Here is a 19,753-nt window from a genome sequence, read left to right on the forward strand (position 1 = left end):
TGGAAAGCGCTTGTCAATCTGCATGCGGAAACGCATGTGAATCTGCATGTGGATCCGCATGTATTCTGCAGGAAAAACGCATGCACAATCTGCATGTGTTTTTTCTGCCAGGGAGATGCAGAAATGATGCAGAAATTTTCTGCTTCATTTCTGCATCGTGTGCACATACCCTTAAACTCAGTGTTTCAGACTAAAAAAGTTACATAACATACTTGGCATAAGCTTCACAGGAAGACAAATGCCAGCGACGGGAATCTTTAGCAGACCCCCATCAAGCTAACGAGAGCCACTGGCACATGTCCATTTGACCGCTGCTGCCAAAGATTGACATTAGCATATAAATGGTTAACATCTATGGTCGGAGGTCAGCTCCAGCCGTGACTGTTAGAGGTTAATGCTATCTATGCAATATAGCAGACACCAGAAGCGCGCGTGAGCTTGTGAGAAGAGTTCAACTCCTGAGCCCGCTCCACACATGCGGATCTCTTCCCAGGATCTTAATTCACGTTCTAGTGTGGAAAGGGGTTAATGAAAACCAGTATGTCTTTTTTATAGTGGCCATTAAATAAAGCATTTCAAAGAAGAAAAACATGAAAAGATACAGCCAGAGAAAATAGCCAAAGAGCATTCTAGTACCGTGCCCCCACAGGCAACTGACAGGTCTCTTCCTGGCGTGTACATTAGGAGAGACCTGTCAATCACATGCAGCGGTGCTGGGAAGAGCCGGACAGATATTTAATTACTACTTTCCCTGAAGCGTTTCAGAGAATAATATACCACTGCCCTTGGTTTAGGCAGCATGAATCGCTTGACAGGTTTCATGATAAAAAAGTGATTGACCGAAAAAAAAGAAAATGAGATGCACATTAAGTAGACTTAACTAAAACCAAACAGTATAATACAATAAAGATTTCAGTGCCGTGAATGAACAGAATTAGAAATACCTTCTGTCAACTGTCTTTAACATTGCTTGCATCCTTTCTTCAATTGTTGCTTTAATCAGAAATCGATGAACAATTGTAGCCCTATAATAAAGAGTTGAAATGGACGTTTTAGAATCATTTGACAAATAAAAAGTCCTCACAGATATATTTAAGAAAATAATGTGAATAGGCGTTACAACAGTTCCTACCGAGCAAACGACAATACATGCAAATCAAAAACCCTAAAACTTACTTTTCTTGGCCAATTCTGTGCACACGGCCTATTGCCTGAAGTTCATGTGCTGGATTCAAAATTGGCTCCACTAAGAGCACATGAGTAGCCTCAATGATATTCAGCCCATTGGATCCAGTGTGCAGTGGAAGAAGTAAAATGTTGATCTTGGGATCATACTTAAATGCTGAAAGATTTTCCTGGTAAAGAAAAAGATATTTGAGATAGTGCTAATATACTTGTCTGCCATTCTTCTACGCTTCACTGGATTCTAGAGCAACTATTTGGATTCTTCACGTATTACATGGCAATCCCATCAATGTGACAAAAGTTCTGGATGCAGAAAGTCAGACGAATTGAAGTGGAAATCTATCGAAAAAGCAATAGCTATTCGTTCAATTATACTATCAATCCTAAAATCCTAAAATGTAACCCTCATACTGTGGCCACATTTCAGGAGCTTCATTTGACATCTAAGAATAATAGCCTTGAGTGACTTATGTCTGAAACATACAACAGATGAAAGTCCCATCTTAAACTTTAATGTGGTTGGGTTGTTTAACCCCTTCATCCCCCAGCCTGTCTTCACCTTCATGACCACGCCAAATTTAACAATTTGTAGATTTTGTTGTTATGGTTTCCGGTACAAAGAACCCTTGAAGTGCCAGAACAGCAGAACCCCCCCATTAGAGACCACATTTGACAAACTACACCTCTCAATGAATTCATCTAGGGGGGCAGTGATCATATTGACATCACAGGTATGTCACACAATTTTATAATATTGGGCAGTGAAGAAAAAATAATTTGATTTTTACCACAAACATTTTGTTTTAGCCCAAGATTTTACATTTGCACTAGGGGAAATGGGTAAAAATGACACCAAAATTTGTCTCACAATTTCTGCTGAATGTGGAAATACCCCATATGTGGCTGTACAGTACTGGTTAGCCATACGGCGACACTAGGGAGGGACGGAGCACTATTTGCCTCCTGGAACACAGATTTTCCTAGAATAGTTTGCAGACTCCATATACAGAGTCCCTAAGTGCCAGAAGAGCAGAATACCCCCTCAAGTGACCCTAGTTTGGAAACTACACCCCTCTGGGAATTTATCTACAGGCATAGTGGTCATTTGAGTCCATGGGTGTTTGCCAGAAAGAAGCAGCAGTGGATGTTGCTGAGTAATTGTGACCAGTACGTTGCAGTGACCAGTACGTTGTAGTGACCAGCACATGCTTCTGGAGACATGGACCCCATAAATTAGGCAGGCTGCAATCGCTACAGAAATGTTAAACATGTGGACGCTAAATGTGGTTTAGTAACACTGTAGGGCTCAGAAGTGAGGAGGGCATTAGGATTTGGGAACGCAGAATTAGCTGGATTTCTTTTGGGGGGATGAGGAGCCATTTTGGTTTTCCAGAGCTTTTGTACTACGAGTAACATGGAAGCCCCCTATATTTCCATTGTCAGATCGAACCAGGTCAAGAATTAGTTTCATTTATTTTTTACGCTGCTTCTTATGCGGTACAAGTGATTAGATGGCTATTCTTTAGGTCGGTGTGATTACAGATTATATAGGTTTTTTAGGTTTGGCTACAATCACACACTAAAAAACCTTTTTTTTTCTACAAAGAAAGTTTTTTGCATCGCCATTTTCTGAGAGCTATAATTTTTCCTTATTTCTGCCAAAAAAGTCATGTGAGGGCTTGTTTCTTTTGGGACAAGTTGATGTTTTTATTGGTGCCATTTTCAGGCACATAACATTTTTTGATAATTTTTTATTCCGATTTTTGGGAGGCAGAATGAACAAAAAACAACAATTCAGTAATTGTTTTTTAGCTTTTTTTTATGTCATTACCGTGTGGTAAAAGTGATAAGATACAATTTATTTTTCAGGTCAGTACAATAACACTGATATTACATTTATATAATTTTTTTATGTTTTGGCGCTTTTACACAATAAAAAACATTTTTTCGAAAAACATTTTTTGCATCGCTATATTCTGAGAGCTATAGCTTCTTTATTTCTCCGCTGATGGAGCTGTATGGCGGCTTGTTATTTCCGGGACAAGATGATGTTTTTAGTGATACCATTTATATTTACAATCGACTTTTTGATCGCGTTTTATAGCACTTTTTGTTTGGCGGTATGATGGAAAAGCATTGTTTACCACGTTTTTTTTTTCTACAGTGTTCACTGAAGGGGTTAACTAGTGTGACAGTTTTATAGTTTCTACATAAATATATGTATTTATTGGTATAATTTTTTTTTTTATTTTTTAAATTTTATATTTACTTTTTTACTTAGTCTAACTATGGGACTTTAACTTTTATTACTCTGATCGCTGGTATAAATGAATTGCAATGCATTATACCTGTTAGTGCTGCACTGACTAAAGCCTCTTAGATCATGCTCTGCGAATAAAGCAAAAAACCTGACCAGCACCTCTATATAGTGTGAACAGGTGCACGCTGAAATGACTACATAACATACAAAAAGAGAGCACAGCAGCAGCCTGTATGGGCCAATATATATGCAAACATGAGATCTAAACTACATTGTTGCTAAATAAAATGTACTTACAAAAAATGAAGTTTCTTAACGCATAAATTGGCCAATCCATGTATGCCCATCAACCACGGCAAGGTGACCTCCTTCTGATGGGTCCCTATCCTATATAAGCCTACAATTTTAAACGAGCAAACATGCCTCTCAGGCTATAAGCCTACAATTTTAAATGGGCAGGCGAGTACATTTTATTTAGCATCAATGTAGTTGAGATCTCATGTTTCCAGTATTTGCATATATCTTGGCCCATACAGGGTGCTGCTGTGTTCTCTTTTTGTATGTTATGCAGTCATTGCAGCGTGCATCTTTTCACGCTATATAGAGCTGCTGGTCAGGTTTTTTGCAGTTAGTCACTGGAGGTTGTGAGTGCCTCCTTTTCTGACTGTGCACTCCACCCATCAGCCTTAGGGTGCTTCTAATTAATGCTGGTTCCTACCTGCCCATTTAAAATTGTAGGCTTATTGCCTGAGAGGCATGAAGATAGGGACCCATCAGAAGGAGGTCACCTTGCCGTGGTTGATGGGCATACATGGATTGTCCAATTTATGCGCTAAGAACCTTCATTTTTTGCAAGTACAATTTATTTAGCAACAATGTAGTTTAGATCTCATGTTTCCAGTGTTTGCAAATATCTTGGCCCATACAGGATGCTGCTGTGTTCTCTTTTTGTATGTCATGCTCTGCGCATGGCTTGACAGGCTTGTTGTAGCTGGCAGATCCGGAGGTAATGAGGACCTCGGGTAGCCATGACGACCATCGGGTCCTCATGATGGCGCCGATCGGAAGGGAGAGGGAGCCTCCTCCATCTCCTAAATGTTGTGATTGATATCGATCGCAGCATTTAGGGGGTTAAATGGCTTGGGGAGGTGCGGGCACCGCTCCTGGCCGTGACAGCAGGAGCTCAATTATAACTTACGACAAGCTCCAGATGGCGATTGCGCGGGCACAGCTCCATTGTCCACACGATCACGATGACGTAAGTTTACGTCATAGGTTGTGAACCCCTTCCCAACCATGATGTAAACTTACGTCAAAGGTCGTGATGGGGTTAAAATTAGTAAAGAAAACAAACAAAAAAAAACACAACTCCCAAATTTGCTACCATTATAATAACAGGCACCTTAAACATCTCTTCTCGCCCCCATCTCTTCTCTCATTCCCCTAATCCTTTGGCTCTCCATCTCACTACAATGCAGTCAAGGATTTTCAGTACCTGAAACTTCTGGATCCCATTGATCTGAGAGAAGACCATATTATTGTCCTGCAGAGCTTTTGCAATAATGTCCAATACATCCAGCCACTAGAGAGAAATATAAAATTCAGCAATGTATATTGACATGACAAGCATTACTGCTCAGAAAGGAGTATTACTGGGATAAGCAAAGTAAGAGGCAGACAGGTAAAAGTACATAATAGGAAGGTCTGCATTAATGCCTACATATCCCAAACAAGATCACTTGCACTTATCAGCCACACACTTAGGCTATGTTCACACACATTGTGTTTTTTTTCTGTTGCAAATCTGCTGCTAACTTTTCTCTGGCAGGTTTTGGTGTGGTTTTTATTGCATTTTTGCTGCGTTTTTTTCACCACCCATTACTTCCTATGGGTGAAAAAACGCTGCAAAATTGCTGAAAGAAGTGACATGCTCTAGTTTCCAAAAACGAAAGCAAGGCAGAAAATACGCAGCAAAAAAAAAGCAACGTGTGAATAGAGAATTCTGGTTTCTCATAGACTTTGCTGGTACTGCAAAAAGCAGCTGAAAATTTGCATAAAAATCTGCAGCAAAATACACTGCAAAACCCAAAGTATGTGAACATAGCCTTAACCACAAAGCAGGTCACACTGAAAACACACATTTTATATATGGAAAAATACGGGTTTCTTTTGCCCCAGCGGATGAACATACTGTTAGGCACAATGTTAAGCTGTCCTTTCTTAGCTGCCATTGGATTTTTTCCTTTACATAGCGGGGTCCCAAGTCCCCAATTTCCCTGTAAGTGGGTGGAAACCTAACCTATGAAGTTTTTAGCACCTTGATGCTCCATGCTGGAGTGGCTTTTCAGCTGATTATGAGATAGCATCAGCAGTTTCCAATCTGACATCCCCCCAGACAGTGCTCTGCAGCTCCTACATTTGGTGTGGCACTGGGAGAAGCTGTCCAGGACTAGTGTTGCCTCTCCCTATTGTCCCCGGCCCCTGATTGTCTATAATTTGTCTGAAATCCAGGAACGTTTTGGAGAAAAATATACCTAGCTGCAATCGTGCAGCTGAGCTCTGAGCCATGCTTCCCGTCGTTTGGGCAGCATGAATCAGTTAACACGATCCCTTTAATATTTATTTTGCCCCAAAACAGCATATTAAAGAGAATCTGTGACAATGACACACCTATATATTTACCTGATAAGCTAATGGACTTACACTATAGTTACGTTAAACCCACTAAGGAGCCCTCAAAAAGTGCTAAATTAATTGCAGAAAGCAATATACTGGCTCTATGTAGGCACCACAGGTAACATGACCACTATCAGGGCTGTTATCGGAGAAGAGACCATGTAATCTGTCATAGTGACCGGTTCTTTGCAGCTGGAATTTAGTACAAACACTTACTGTAGAGAAGACCAGTGATTTTGCACCTGGATCCAGAGACTGGATTTTCATAAGTGTTCTGACAACTGCCTCAACTTTTGTGGAATGACTCCCCTTTAAAGTAAATGCAAATCACATTTATTACAAATTATTCTTCTTATTATCATAATAAGTTCACATTTATCTCAAAATAAAGTGAAACCTCTTCAAAAACATATACATATACACACACACACATGTATAAGGCACATAAAAATCTATTCATGCACAGAGCATTGCATAACACATGGCATACAAAGCTGCTGATCTGCTTCCAAGTGTCATTCGATCTTGACTGATAGGAGAGGACAATGCAATGTATGAATAATTACATATCATACAATATTACATTGCAATACATGTCTGAAAATCATCAGAAGTGGTAAACTAGTTCCATCAACTCAACACATTTCACCGGGTATGATGTGAAGATGCACAATTGTGGGCCAGGGTCTGTGTGGAGGGGGGTCAAAAGCCTTTCTTTACAATTTATTACCATCTAGTGAATCCAAGCCTTTTCTTCTTTTATTTAATAAACCTGATGTGACGTGTAGTATTTTTTAATAAAAAGTATTTTTTACAGAATACTTTTGTTATATCTGTGGTTATCGGATCCATTTGCCTTTTTATCTAGACGGGGGCACCCTTTATCTGGTTTGTTTCCCTTTGTTCAGCTCCGCTGTGATGCCCCATGGGGAGGATTTCCAGAGTATACCAGGTTGGCTGCACCCGCTGAACTCCACTATAGTGTAATTGGAGTTGTGCCTATAGAACAACTTTGCCACGGGAGAATATTTTCTACTATTGGTTTAATAGTTTTAACTTATTACGCTCAGAAAGCGCTCCCCTCTCTCATTTTTCCACCAAGGAAAATCCATTATTGGCTTTCTTTTTTTATTCAAGCCATTCATACTCTTATTAGGCCCAATTTCTCTTAGATATGCCCAAAGACTTCAAACGTCTCATTAGTATGTGGCACCATCCACATGCCCAGGTTTTATAGGCGAGGTTAGCTCACACATTGTCCACAGGTCATCTAATTCTATATTATGTACTTCTTATATTATTATATAGCCTCCTATCCCTAAGCTACTGTGTCCATCCCCAGTTACTGGCTCAGAGCCTATCTCCATCTATAATAGGGATAGTAGTAAGCACAATGGCTCAGTTGCCTTGCAGCGCTGAAGTCGTGTGCTCAAATCCCACCAAGGACAACATCTGCAAGGAGTTTCTTATAGGTACGCCGCTTTCCTCCCACACTCCAAAGACATATTGATAGGGAATTTAGATTGTAAGCCCCAATGGTCCCCATTGACAAGGAGATCTGTAAGCAATGTGGAATTAATGGAGCTATATGAGCTTGTAAAATGAATAAATAAAATACCTGAATGGCATTAATGCCGCATATGACTTTGCAGCTTTTATCGTGGTACAGAAAGAGAGAACCCAGTGTCACTTTTTAATCTTACTTTTAACATAATTATATATTTTAGATATGTTTTGTAATAACAAGTTTAGGAATTTAATCACAGTTTTAAAAGTCCGTCAGCATCACAGACGCCTGATTATAAACACACTTTTATTCAATCTGTTATTGTGTGTTATTGCCATTATGTTTGGGGCCATTATTATCTATTATCCATCATTTATTATTAGTAATGTCATACATTCAGCACTTACACTCTTGTGCCTTGTCATTTCTCACCCCCCTACACTCGGACCCTGATGCAGGTTGGCTCAGTGGTTTATGCCCTTCTCCTCTTTATATATTTGTATCTATCACCATGCCCGTCTGTGTTTTAATTAAATGGAAAAGCGTTATTTTTGCACAATAGAAAAACATTAAGCACTATAAGTCTCCATTTTCCTGGTAGAGCCTAAGGTGTCCATGAGCTTCTTCTCCATCCTATGGTCATTTAATCCACATTCCACTAGGCACATACATCTTAAAGGGGTTTTCCAATATCGGAAACCTCTCTCCTCTTGCTGAAGTTTGTTTTTAAAAAACAAACTGATATATTCATCCTGCCGGGGTCCAGCGCTGTATGTCTGCTATCCCCGGAGTCTGTTATTGTCCACTACAGTGACTCATTTCGATAGCACTGCAGCCGATCAGCGAGCTCGGTGGTTTGTGCTGTCAACTTAAGCCCCGGTCTCACATAGAGAGATCGCTAGCGAGATCGCTGCTGTGTCACGGTTTTGGTGACGCAACAGCGACCTCACAAGCGATGTCGCTATGTGTGACACTTTGCAACGATCAGGCCCCTGCTGTGAGGTCACTGATCGCTGCAAAGTGTCCTGGACCATTTTTTGGTCGTTGCTCTCCCGCTGGTCAGCACACATCGCTGTGTGTGACCAGCGGGAGCAGCGATCAGGCTGGTAACCATGATAAACATCGGGTTACTAGGGGCCCACGCGCACTTAGTAACCCGCTGTTTATCATGGTTACGAGCCTGCTAAAGTGAGCGGTAACCTCCCGCTCACCGTAGCAGAGTGGTAACCATGATAAACAACGGGTTACTAGGAGCGCGTGTGCCCCTAGTAACCCGATGTTTACCATAGTTAACAGCCTGCTCCTGCTTCAGCAGGCTGGTAACCAGGAGCAGGACATCGTGGAAAGATTCTTTCCACGATGTCGCTGCTCCCCTGATCGTTGGTGAGCCTGCCTGTTTGACAGCTCACCAGCGACCACATAGCGACGCAGCAACGATCCTGACAGGTCGTATCGTTGCAGCGTCGCTAAGTGTGACGGGGCCTTTAGGCAGAGCCACTGAGCGCACTGTTGACGCAACGTCAGCGCTGCAGACAATAGTAGACACTGGGAGCAGCGGTGGAGACTAAGCCCTGAACCCAGGGAGGATAAGTAAAGCAGAGTTTGAAAACAAACTGCATTGACAATCTTTTTAATGTATTTTTCAATAAAGTAATGTTTCTATATTAGTAGTATTTTCTGTGATTTAGCTTTCTCTATGTACTACCATTATCCAATTCACTCTGTGATGCATCAAATTGTTCTACCTATTTGTTCTGTGGAGTCTGCGCAACTCTTTTACATGGCAGCCTGTGCTGCTGTTTCTGGCCAAGTTGCCAAAAACACTCGATATGCAAGACAAAGTCATCAAGGTGAATGCAGCAGGAGTTACACATTCATCTTGCTGCTCTGCATACATGACTTTTATTCATGCATGATCGGTATGAATGTATGCAGAAGCAAAAGGCAGCACAAAAATGAAGCATCCAAGTAATGTCGAAAGCAACTGTACAAGAATAAGGTCTGGAGCAGAAGAAATATAACCTGCATCTCAGGGGCTCTGAAAATGAATAAAGCTGAAGATTGCAATGTTGGAATTGAAAGGCTGAAAGAGGGTCTCTGAAACACCTGAGGTTCTACAGTGGCTGTTGACTGTGGCAGCTAAAGGATTAAACAACTGTGATAGTCCTCATCTTTGATCCCGTCAATTACAGGGGGGCCTGTCAGTTCAAGCTAAACTTCTGCTGTAACTGTAAAAAGTGTGAAAGTGTGAAAAAATAATTGTCACCATAGGGTACAGGTATGTCATGGTGTGCAAAGAAACATGCCAGAATTTAATTTAATAAAGGGATGTGCACACAATGCCTTACAGGCGAATTCAGCAAGGGAAAAATAGAAAATAAAACCTGAACATATGCAACTTCAATCACTTGACCTCTGTGTGAATAAGGGCAGACAGAGGTCAACCTTGACACATGGTAAGGTTTTTAATATTAGACAGAGTAGGTTCTATCCCGAATGGGTTCACCTTGTCGCTGGTGGGATAGCTTTCATACTATTTTTGATAGAAAACAGTGTTACTAAGAATCCTATTTTATTTAAATGCACTTGCTTTTTATTTATTTACAGCAGGGTTTATGTTCATTTTGCTTCTTGTAGGTTTTTCTGATTCATGGCCGTTGTGAAACATGAATTTATGTGCTGCATGTATACCAACTTATACAAAGCTCACATTTTGTGTTTTTAACTTCAATCACTTGCAGTAAAGCCGCCAAGAAAACGCCACTGAAGACAGTTCAGGAAAAGCACCACCAGCATTTTCTGTAGCGTCTTCCTCAGTTGATAACTCAGTGGGTATGCTGGCGTCTATAAGATGCCATGTGCACATACCCTTAAACAGTTTGCTCATTTTGTTAGGTCACTACTAACCCCTATCTATATTAGTACGCTGGCCGTATACATGTGATAGCAGTCAGCCAGCACACCATATGGCTCGGTTGAACGTTCATATCTTTTCAGTGGGGTTGGAGCAGACTGGCAGAAGATTAGTTAAGAGGGAACCAGAGGGTTGACGCAACTGAATTACCCGATCCTTCTCTCCTGTCGATCCTTCTCTCCTGTTGGAGTAGAGTCAGAGGGTTCCTGCACACAGCCGATAGACAGCAGGTCCTATTCTTATTACTATGGGTGAACCCCTAAACTGCTTTCCTTTCTCGGCTTTAGATCAGAATGTTCTGCACTGGTCCAGACTCCTTCTCTAGTTGCTATAGTTACTGATTGTCTTCCAGGTTCTCTGCAAATGATCATTAAGCTCTACAGTACATTGAAATCCTGGACATCTGACAAAACTGTAGCTATAGCAGCCACTGCAACGACAAACAGAAGCCCAAGGGGTTAATGCTGTTCTGGTATTACATCCAGGATAATGCATTAACGTGTGATATAATGTACCTGTTCTACATACTGACAATTAGCATCCACATACATAGGGCAATTGTTTAACCAATTCATGACCGGACTATATTCCCCCCCTTCCTGTCTAGGGACATTTTCGAGTTTTATTGTACATGCGCTTTTAATGGCAATAAAGTTATTTCTTATTTGGATATTCAAAGAATGTTTGACTCTTTTTTCGCAATCCATGGAGATTCATTTTTATGTAATCTTTTTCCTGATATTGGGGGAAGATGTAAAGAAAAATAGTAAATGTATATTTTTCACAATATTTAACGTTTCATTATTTTATGACCATGGAGGACTGCTAAAAAAACATCTTAAATTGTGTTCCCCTTTCCATACACACCAAGTTACATTGACATTGGTCAGATATATGAGTATGCAGTGCAGTGTAATGATGTATGATCTAGTCACACATCCACAACTATGGTATTTATATCACTCCTAATTCTTCTTTACTCTACTAATAAAATACACAAAACTAATTCAAATATTAATTCAGAACTTTCGCTCTCAGATAGTTAAATAACAATAGATTTGTATACACTACCTTTACTGGAATGTCCTTCTCTTCGCTTGCAGCCTCGCTTGTGAACACATAGGAGATCTCCTTGTGTGATGTGGTCTGTCTGCATATAGCACATTTAATAGCACTTCTTCTCGTACCAACACTATACTGTTCGATAATGATCGCTACACACTCATTGCAGAAGCAATGGCCACATGTCAGTACTGCCCACTGGGGAGAAAAACAAAAAAAGGTGCAGTTGTAATGGTTGTACTTCCTATTCCTAATCATCAAAATGTAATGTCATATAGGCGTAATAATAATGGAAAACAGATACAGAGCGAGAGACAAAAGTAAGAAAACAATTGGAGGAAGACAAGGAGGCCTCAGTTGTTTTGTCTTGTGCATATGATAGGATACAGATAAAAAAAAATCCAAAAACAAAAAAATAAAGAAAGATCTATAACGAGTCCTAGCAAAACAAAGCTTCTAGGCTACTATTTTATACATGGAAAGTCAGCAATTGTGGAGCGGGCCCATGTGAGCCTTCTTGCTCGATGACTGGAGAAGGAATGGCTAACCTAAAAAAAACCAAAACACCTGGAATATCGTAACGTAGTCCAGATTTGATCATTTATATAGCAAGACAAATCATTTTCTGCAGGTAAGCACAGCCTGCACATTGGTTTCTTTACATCTTGGTGATCGGCATTCCTTTGTCTTCACAAGCTATACTTCCCATCAGTCTTTCCCTTTTCTGATTGTGCTCACCTCAGTTCACCCCATAACTCCAAAGCTATTCCTCTGTGTTCCCAATACCAGATCCAGTGTCTTCTTCCCACCTCTGCACAATGTCTGCGAGGATCTGCCAATTACTGTTGTCATCTGAGATAAAGGTAACAATACTGCCGTCTCCCTTGCTCGGCTACCTGCTGCTTGCCACTTCTCTCAGCCTTTGGAAGTCATACCCATCCTACGGTATATCACTCCTTTCAGACCTGCAGCACATCGCTCTTCTAAGTCACTGCGATATACAGCCCTATCCTGCAGCACATTGTCCCTTTCAGCTCCCTCGATATACAGACCCAATATACACAATTGGAAAGCAGAAGGCAAATTAAACAATGGCTGAATAAAAAAAAAAATCTCAGACAGCAGCAGATCCCCACATACAATGTGCAGAGGCGAGGAAGAGCCAAGGCAACACAGACTTTGATATAGGGAACACGATATATAATTACAGGGGTGGGGTGAGAAGAAAGTACTCAGAGAAGGACAAGATTGGGGGAAAAGTAGTTTGTGAAGATAAGAAAACACCCATCACCAACATGTAGGCAAAAGAAAAAAGGATGAAGGCTGCGTTTACCTGCATAAAATTATTTTCTGGCTATATAAATGATCATTACTCCTCGCAGCCCTTCTATATACAGCCTCATTGTGCAACAAATCGCTCCTTTCATTCCCCTCGGCATACAGCTTCATGCTGCAGCACATTACTTCTTTCAGACCCCTTAATATATAACCTGCTACTGCAGCACATCACACCTTATCCCCCATAATATACAGCTCCATCCTGCAGTACATTGCTTCTGCCAGCCTTTCTAAATGCAGCCCCTATTATACAGCAAGGCATTCCTCTCATCCCATTCAGTATATAGTCCTTTTCTACAGCACATCACTTCTCTCATTCCCCTAAATATACAGCCTCATCCTGAAGTACAATGCTCCTTTCAGCCACCTTGATGAACAGCACCATCCTGCAGTACATTATTAAAAAATAAAAATCCACTAAAAATAGACAATAGTGAGGAACTTAACCACTCTTTTACTCTTCAAGAACATGAGCAGAATATAAAATGCTGTGTGCTTATGTGTGGCTTCGCCTTTTATCTATTATCAAATTTGCTGCCCTTCATAAGGAGGATAATTCTGATAATCGATATGGATTATGGCATTACTGTAATAACCAAATGCACCAGAACAGGTAACGAAATGTGAACTTTGCTTCAACAATTATCCCAACTCTGAAATGAAATATCAATAAATGAATATAGCTATGGAGAACAAGAAAGGAATTTAATGACATTTCTGGGAACATACTATACTATACTATTTTATATATATATATATATATATATATATATATATATATATATATATATATATATATATATATATATATATATATATATATATATATATATCAGATCGATGCAGCGAGCAAGAAGCTTGGCTAATTCTGGAACTCCCCTAGAAGCAAATGAAGAGGGACGTATATGCATTGCATGTGACGCTCATTCTCGAGACTGGTGCACGTCCATGAGGTGGGACCAGCACCTATCGGACATGTATGGCATATCCTTTGGCTATACTCTAAAATTCTGAAATGGAACCACCCCTTCAAGAATAGCATAAAATGTTAGAATATGCATTTTACCGTAATTATATTTTATTGCCTCAATAGCTAAGATTAAAATAGTAAACCATGTCAGAAGTTACCTGCTTCCCCAGGTTTTTTGCACATATTGGACAAGGTTCTGGATTTACTCCTCCACTGGTTTTGTCCTGAGACTAAAATAGAAACAAACACTTCAGTTTTTTTTTGGTTCTCACCAAGAGAAGGTCATCATAATGTGGCCTGGCTCGATTGTCATCATAACGTGGCCTGGCTCGATTGTTTTTCCTGAAAGAAATGAGCCAGCACATTGCTGCTGACTCTTTGTACTGTCATTACTGCACACTCCCAAGGATAAATGAGAATAAAGGATAAAACTTTGATAGAGCGACAATCTTTGGAAAACAATAGAATCTTAGGCTATGACATCTTGTGAAGAAACCTATACAATCAATAAAGGGTTTGTGTCTATAGTATCCATCTTCTCTTACAACTCCTGTGTCATGGTGATCAAATAACACTGCTGGTCGGGGAAGTTTCACATTTCTATTCATGACAGTAAAGTTCCCATTGGCTACATACTTCAGAGGGAACTTTTCTTTATCTGTGACACTATTTAAGTGTCTACACGTGCTAATAAAGCAGAAATCTTGCCTAGTACAACATACAAGGCTGTGCTGTATTGATTTCATCAAGACTTAGAAAGAAACTTTATTTGGAGTTCAAAAGGCATAGAAAAGAGTGAATTTTACTTACAAAGTGGCTTTACCATGATGATAAATCCATGCTGTGTGAGAGATTTTGGAAAAATAAACTTTTCAAATGCAATTCATTTTCAAAATGCATCATTTTTCTAATACAGGCATACCTACATAGCCTAATGCTATAGAAATCCAGTTGCAGGCCTCCCTTGTTCTGATCGAGCTTGCGCACAAATTTTCTATAGTAAATGCGTGATGTGTGCAGAGACAGGGGAACACAACCAATCCACAATAAGTAACGCTCATAACTCTGCTCATAGGGGAAATCAGACCCTTATATGAGAGAGACAGGTAGCCTTCTTATATGCAGTTGTAACTGTCAACTGAGAAGTGCTTCTTCCGTGACTGTGACAGCTGACCTGTACTCTGCATGTCCCAATCAGACGGCGCTGTTCTACAAAGCTGTGTCTGTGCAGTACAGGCCAGCTGTCACTCACAGTCAGGGAAGATGCACTCATTGTGCGTTCTCAGGGACAACTGCATATAACAATGCTGCCTGTCTCTCATATAACGGTCTGACTTCCTCTCTCAGCGGGTTGTGTGTGCGCTCCCTGGTCCCATTTACTGCAGAAAACTTCTGCGCATGCTTAATCAGACCAGAAGCCTTACATCACTAGATTATAAAGATAAGACGGCATTAAAAATATGATGCATTTCTGCCAATGTAATGCATTTGAAAAGTTTATTGTTTTTCCAAAATCTTGTACACACAATGGATTTATAGTGGTAAAACCCCTTTAAAGTGACAAAATCAACAAACTACAATTATGTTTCCATATCATTAAATTTGCAGATGGTCGCTCTAGTCATAAATACCTTTTCTAAGTTTGTAAGGTAAAGCAGCTGGCCCAATTTTTTCTGCAACTGAGACTTTGCAACAGCTTTATCATTAAGCAGCTTCACACGATTCTGCTCCACCTGCAGATAGATAAAACCTTTAAGCATTTCACAGAAATGAAAGAGCTTCAAGCAGATACGATGAGAGATACATTTTTTTCACTTGAAAACTACTGTGCTGTATGTATGCACCAACCTCATGTGGTTCAATGATGTGAAGAACAGGAGGGTTAGGCTTGGGCTCATCGGGAAGCCGGACTCGGAGACGCTGGGTTGCCATTGAAAGCTCATCAATAGCAGATACGTGGTTACGTAGCACCATCCAGTATTCATGAAGCAGCTAAAGTTACCGTTTGAGAAAAACATAATATACTCTGCATGATTAAAGCCAATAAAACTCATTGCAAACATATCAAAATTATTTATACTTTTAAATATTTTTGAGAGCAGTCATGTGATAAGGGGCTATCCGAGACTAAGATACTGATGACCTATCCTAAGGATAGGTCATCGATATCAGATCATTGAGAAAGACAACAGGCATCTCTACTAATCAGCTGTTACCAGGTCCCATGGTGATTTAAAATACATGTATGGAGCTGAAACTGCCCAACTTTGAACACAGTCTTAAGTCCGTTCTCATGTACTGCCGCTCATCTTTAGCAAATGGAAGCAGAGTTGCAGTACCCAAGAATACCCATTACATAGTGTGCTGCTCCAGCTCCATACACTGTGTGCTTTTAACCCCCATGGCACCTGATCAGTTGAGATAGTGGGTTTTGGACTCAAATCGATCTGATACTTATGACCTAAATCAAAGATCTTACTTATGGACAACCACTTCACATATATAAGTTGAGTTAAGTGGTTATTCATAGATAAGATCTTTGGTGTAGGTCATCAATATCAGATCAGCGAGAGTCCAACGGTACTTGAACTGATCAGCTTTCATCAGGTCCCGTTGCCATTGGAAGATTACAGTGTATGGAGTTGGTGCAACACAATGTAGTGGATATTCTTGGGTTCTGCAACGCAACTCCTATTTACTGAAGATAAGCTGCACTACATGAAAACGGCCACTAGACAATGTTCAGAGCTGTGTAGTTGAAGGGGTTGTCCGCAGGGCTATGGAGTCAGAGTCGGAGTATCAGAATCGGAGTCGGTATAAAATGGACCGACTCCAACTCCTAAAATATATAATAAATTGGGTACAGTAGTTCAATGCAGTTTGTGGGGAACATTTTTTCATAAGAATTTGGGAAAGTTATGGAATGTCCTATAAATGTCTGTCCTATTCCTGATCTAAGGGTCTAGACTTTTAGCTGAGATGAATCTGTGCTACAGTAAATTTATCACTTAAACATGAGCAGTGTCTGAGGGAGTCGGAGTCGTGGAGTCGGTGTCATGGAAATTGAGGAGTCGGAGTTGGAGTGAGAGGTTTGGCTTACCGACTCCACAGCCCTCGTTGTCTGACACTCTGTGTGACTGCAGACTTCCGAATCCCCCCAGAGCATGCACTGTGTGCTGCGGTGAGTTGCCAGTTTCTGGGCTGGGACCAGCCAAAAGGGCGCGGCCTTGCTTTCATACACTTGTATGGCGCGTGCGTGCGCTGGGGGGATTCATAAGTCTGCAGTCACACAGAGTCAAAGCAGACCTTATCGATTTAGACTGGAAAACCCTTTCAAACCGAAATAAATTAACTGGACTATGCATGTAAAATAGGAGCATGTTCACACTGGCCATTACACAGACAAAACCTAAAACAGAAACAAAATGAACATATACCCTGCTGGAAGTAAAAGCAATAGTGCATATAAATAACAGGGTACTTAGTAAACACCGTTTTTGCTATAAAAAAAAAAAAAAAAAAAAAAAAGTGTAAAAGCCATCCCACCAGCGTCAAGGTGTACCACAATCAGGAAGGTCCTACTCTAGTATTAAAACCTTACCATGTGTGAAAGTGACGTCAATGTGAATAAGGGCCGGGCAGGACAGTGTCCCGAATGGATACTCAACAAATGGGAAGCTATATAAATGTAATGTCCAGCTCAAAGAAAAGGAGGCCACACAGTTACCTGCACTGAGAGCAGAAACCTGAAACTAAACCAAAGAAAATGAACTGGAGTATAAGTTGGTATACATGCAAAATAGGTGCTGTGTAGCTGCAGATCCATACACTGAGTACTTCCAACCGCCATGGGACCTGATAAAAGCTGATCAGTAGGGGTGCTGGGTGTTGGACTCCCCCCGATCTGATATTTATGACCTATATCACCTATATCGAAAACAACATAGACAGATTTTAAGATTTCTTTAAAAAAAAAAGCCAACAACAAACAAAAAAATGGTGCAGCCTGCGTGTATGTACCATAATGCCAGTGCTACATTAAGAAGAAGGGTTTATCTCAGGTGGTTTAGATAAAATCTCCATAGGACTCACCCTTTTACAATAGCTACTGATATTGAATCAACTAGACAAACTCACCTTGTATTCTTTTTTCCATGCCTCAAAAAGCTCCATGAAGCATGAGCCCTCATCAGTGAGCCAGGGGTCCATGCGGTGACTTCTGGCAAATGACAGTATGGCTTTCAAAGATCTTTCGAGCTCACTAGCTGCCCACAGCCCACGACTAGTTCTAGGTAAACGATCATCTACCAATCCATTTTCTTCTTCAATCATTTCTTCAAAAATAGCAGTCTGTCCTTTTACACTGAAATTTAAATTAAGATGGATTAAGATGATCTGACATGCATTATTTAAAAAAAATAAAATAAATTTAAAAAAAATAATCCCCTGATCTGCACCTGATTTCACAATACAAACTGAACAACATAATAAATAGGTCTCAGACCTGACGAGGCTGTGAACCTTGAAAATCCAGATTAGAAAAATAATTCCTGAAGTTTACTTGCAACCGAATGTAACCGATCTTTATTAACCCATTCCCGACACAGCCAATCTCCATTTTTTTTTTTTGGTTTTATCCGTCCCTTCTTCAAAGAGCCATAACTTATTTTATTTTTCTGTCCTCATAGAGGGCTTGTTTTTCTACAGGACAAGTTGTACTTTTTTCCAGTACCACATAGTGTGCTGGAAAACGGGGAAAAAAATCCAAGTGAGGTGAAATTGCGAAAAAAAATAATGTAATTCCGAAAGTGTTTTTTTGGGAATTTTTTTAACCGCGTACATTGTGCAGTAAAAATGACCTTGATATATGATTCTTCTCATCAGTACGATTATAGTGATATGAAACATGTCCACGTTTTTTTTTATTATTTAGTTGTGAAAAAAAATCCAAATTTTGAAAAAAAAAAAAAATGTTTTGGATTGTGTTTCCATTTTCCAAGACCCGTAACGTTTTCATTGTTCGGTTGATGGAGCTGTGTGAGAGCTTATTTTTGCGAGGTGAGACAATGTTTTCATTAATACCATTGTGGGGTCGATATGGCATTTTGATCGCTTCTTACAGCATTTTTTGTGGTATAGCCGCAACCCCCAAAAAATGCATTTTCGGCATTTTGAATCTTTTTCTGTCTACAATGTTTAGCCGAGCTCCTGCGGTAATAGCCAGGGCCGATGCCCACTCCGCCCCCTGGCCAATTAACCTTTCAGATGCCGCGATTGATCGCGATTGTGGAATTTAGAAGGTTGTGACAGGGAGCGGACTCTCTTTCTGAACCCCATCGGCACCCCCGCGACAAAATCACAGAGAGACGATAGTTGTCATGGCACCCAGAGGTCAAGCAGTGACCTTCTGGTGTGTCAGGTACGGTGGCCTGTTAAGACTCAGCTATTGGCAGGGTCTAACAGAAGAACTGCCTGTGTAATATTACAGGTCTCATGCACTGCAGTGCTGATGGATTGCAATGCATGAGACCAGTGATCATAGTAATAAAAGTTAAAGTCCCATAGAGGGACTAAGTAAAAAAAGTAAAAAAAAAGTTAAGAATAAGGTTGAAAAAATTATTAAAAAAAAAAAAAAAAAAAAAAAAACAAACCACAAAATAAAGAACAATAAATATTACACCAATAAATACACATATTTTTGGAAAAACAAAAATAAAACAAAAAAGGTACACATATTTGGTATCGCAGCATCTGGAAAGACCAATTTATAAAACTAGTTAACCCAAACAGTAAAGGTAAAAAAAAATTAAAAAATGTGGCAAAAAAACCTATGCTTTTTCA

General features: G+C 40.1%; 1 protein-coding gene across 1 annotated transcript in view; it reads right to left on the reverse strand.

Annotated features, from left to right (window-relative positions):
• The window catches only part of SHPRH (SNF2 histone linker PHD RING helicase), a 117,226-nt gene that overhangs the window by 10,016 nt on the left and 87,457 nt on the right, over nucleotides 1-19,753 (reverse strand). Inside the window, exons 21-29 of the mRNA XM_073672687.1 lie at nucleotides 18,050-18,275; nucleotides 15,761-15,904; nucleotides 15,544-15,645; nucleotides 14,071-14,142; nucleotides 11,614-11,802; nucleotides 6,338-6,430; nucleotides 4,941-5,027; nucleotides 1,177-1,355; nucleotides 945-1,025 (exon numbers count right to left, since the gene is read on the reverse strand). Coding sequence (XP_073528788.1) covers nucleotides 945-1,025; nucleotides 1,177-1,355; nucleotides 4,941-5,027; nucleotides 6,338-6,430; nucleotides 11,614-11,802; nucleotides 14,071-14,142; nucleotides 15,544-15,645; nucleotides 15,761-15,904; nucleotides 18,050-18,275 — 1,173 coding nt within the window. The remainder of the gene's footprint in view (nucleotides 1-944; nucleotides 1,026-1,176; nucleotides 1,356-4,940; nucleotides 5,028-6,337; nucleotides 6,431-11,613; nucleotides 11,803-14,070; nucleotides 14,143-15,543; nucleotides 15,646-15,760; nucleotides 15,905-18,049; nucleotides 18,276-19,753) is intronic.

This window comes from Phyllobates terribilis, unplaced genomic scaffold, assembly GCF_046119375.1.
Source record: "Phyllobates terribilis strain yellow unplaced genomic scaffold, ASM4611937v1 Scaffold_3__8_contigs__length_932513732, whole genome shotgun sequence".
Classification (NCBI taxonomy): Eukaryota; Metazoa; Chordata; class Amphibia; order Anura; family Dendrobatidae; genus Phyllobates; species Phyllobates terribilis.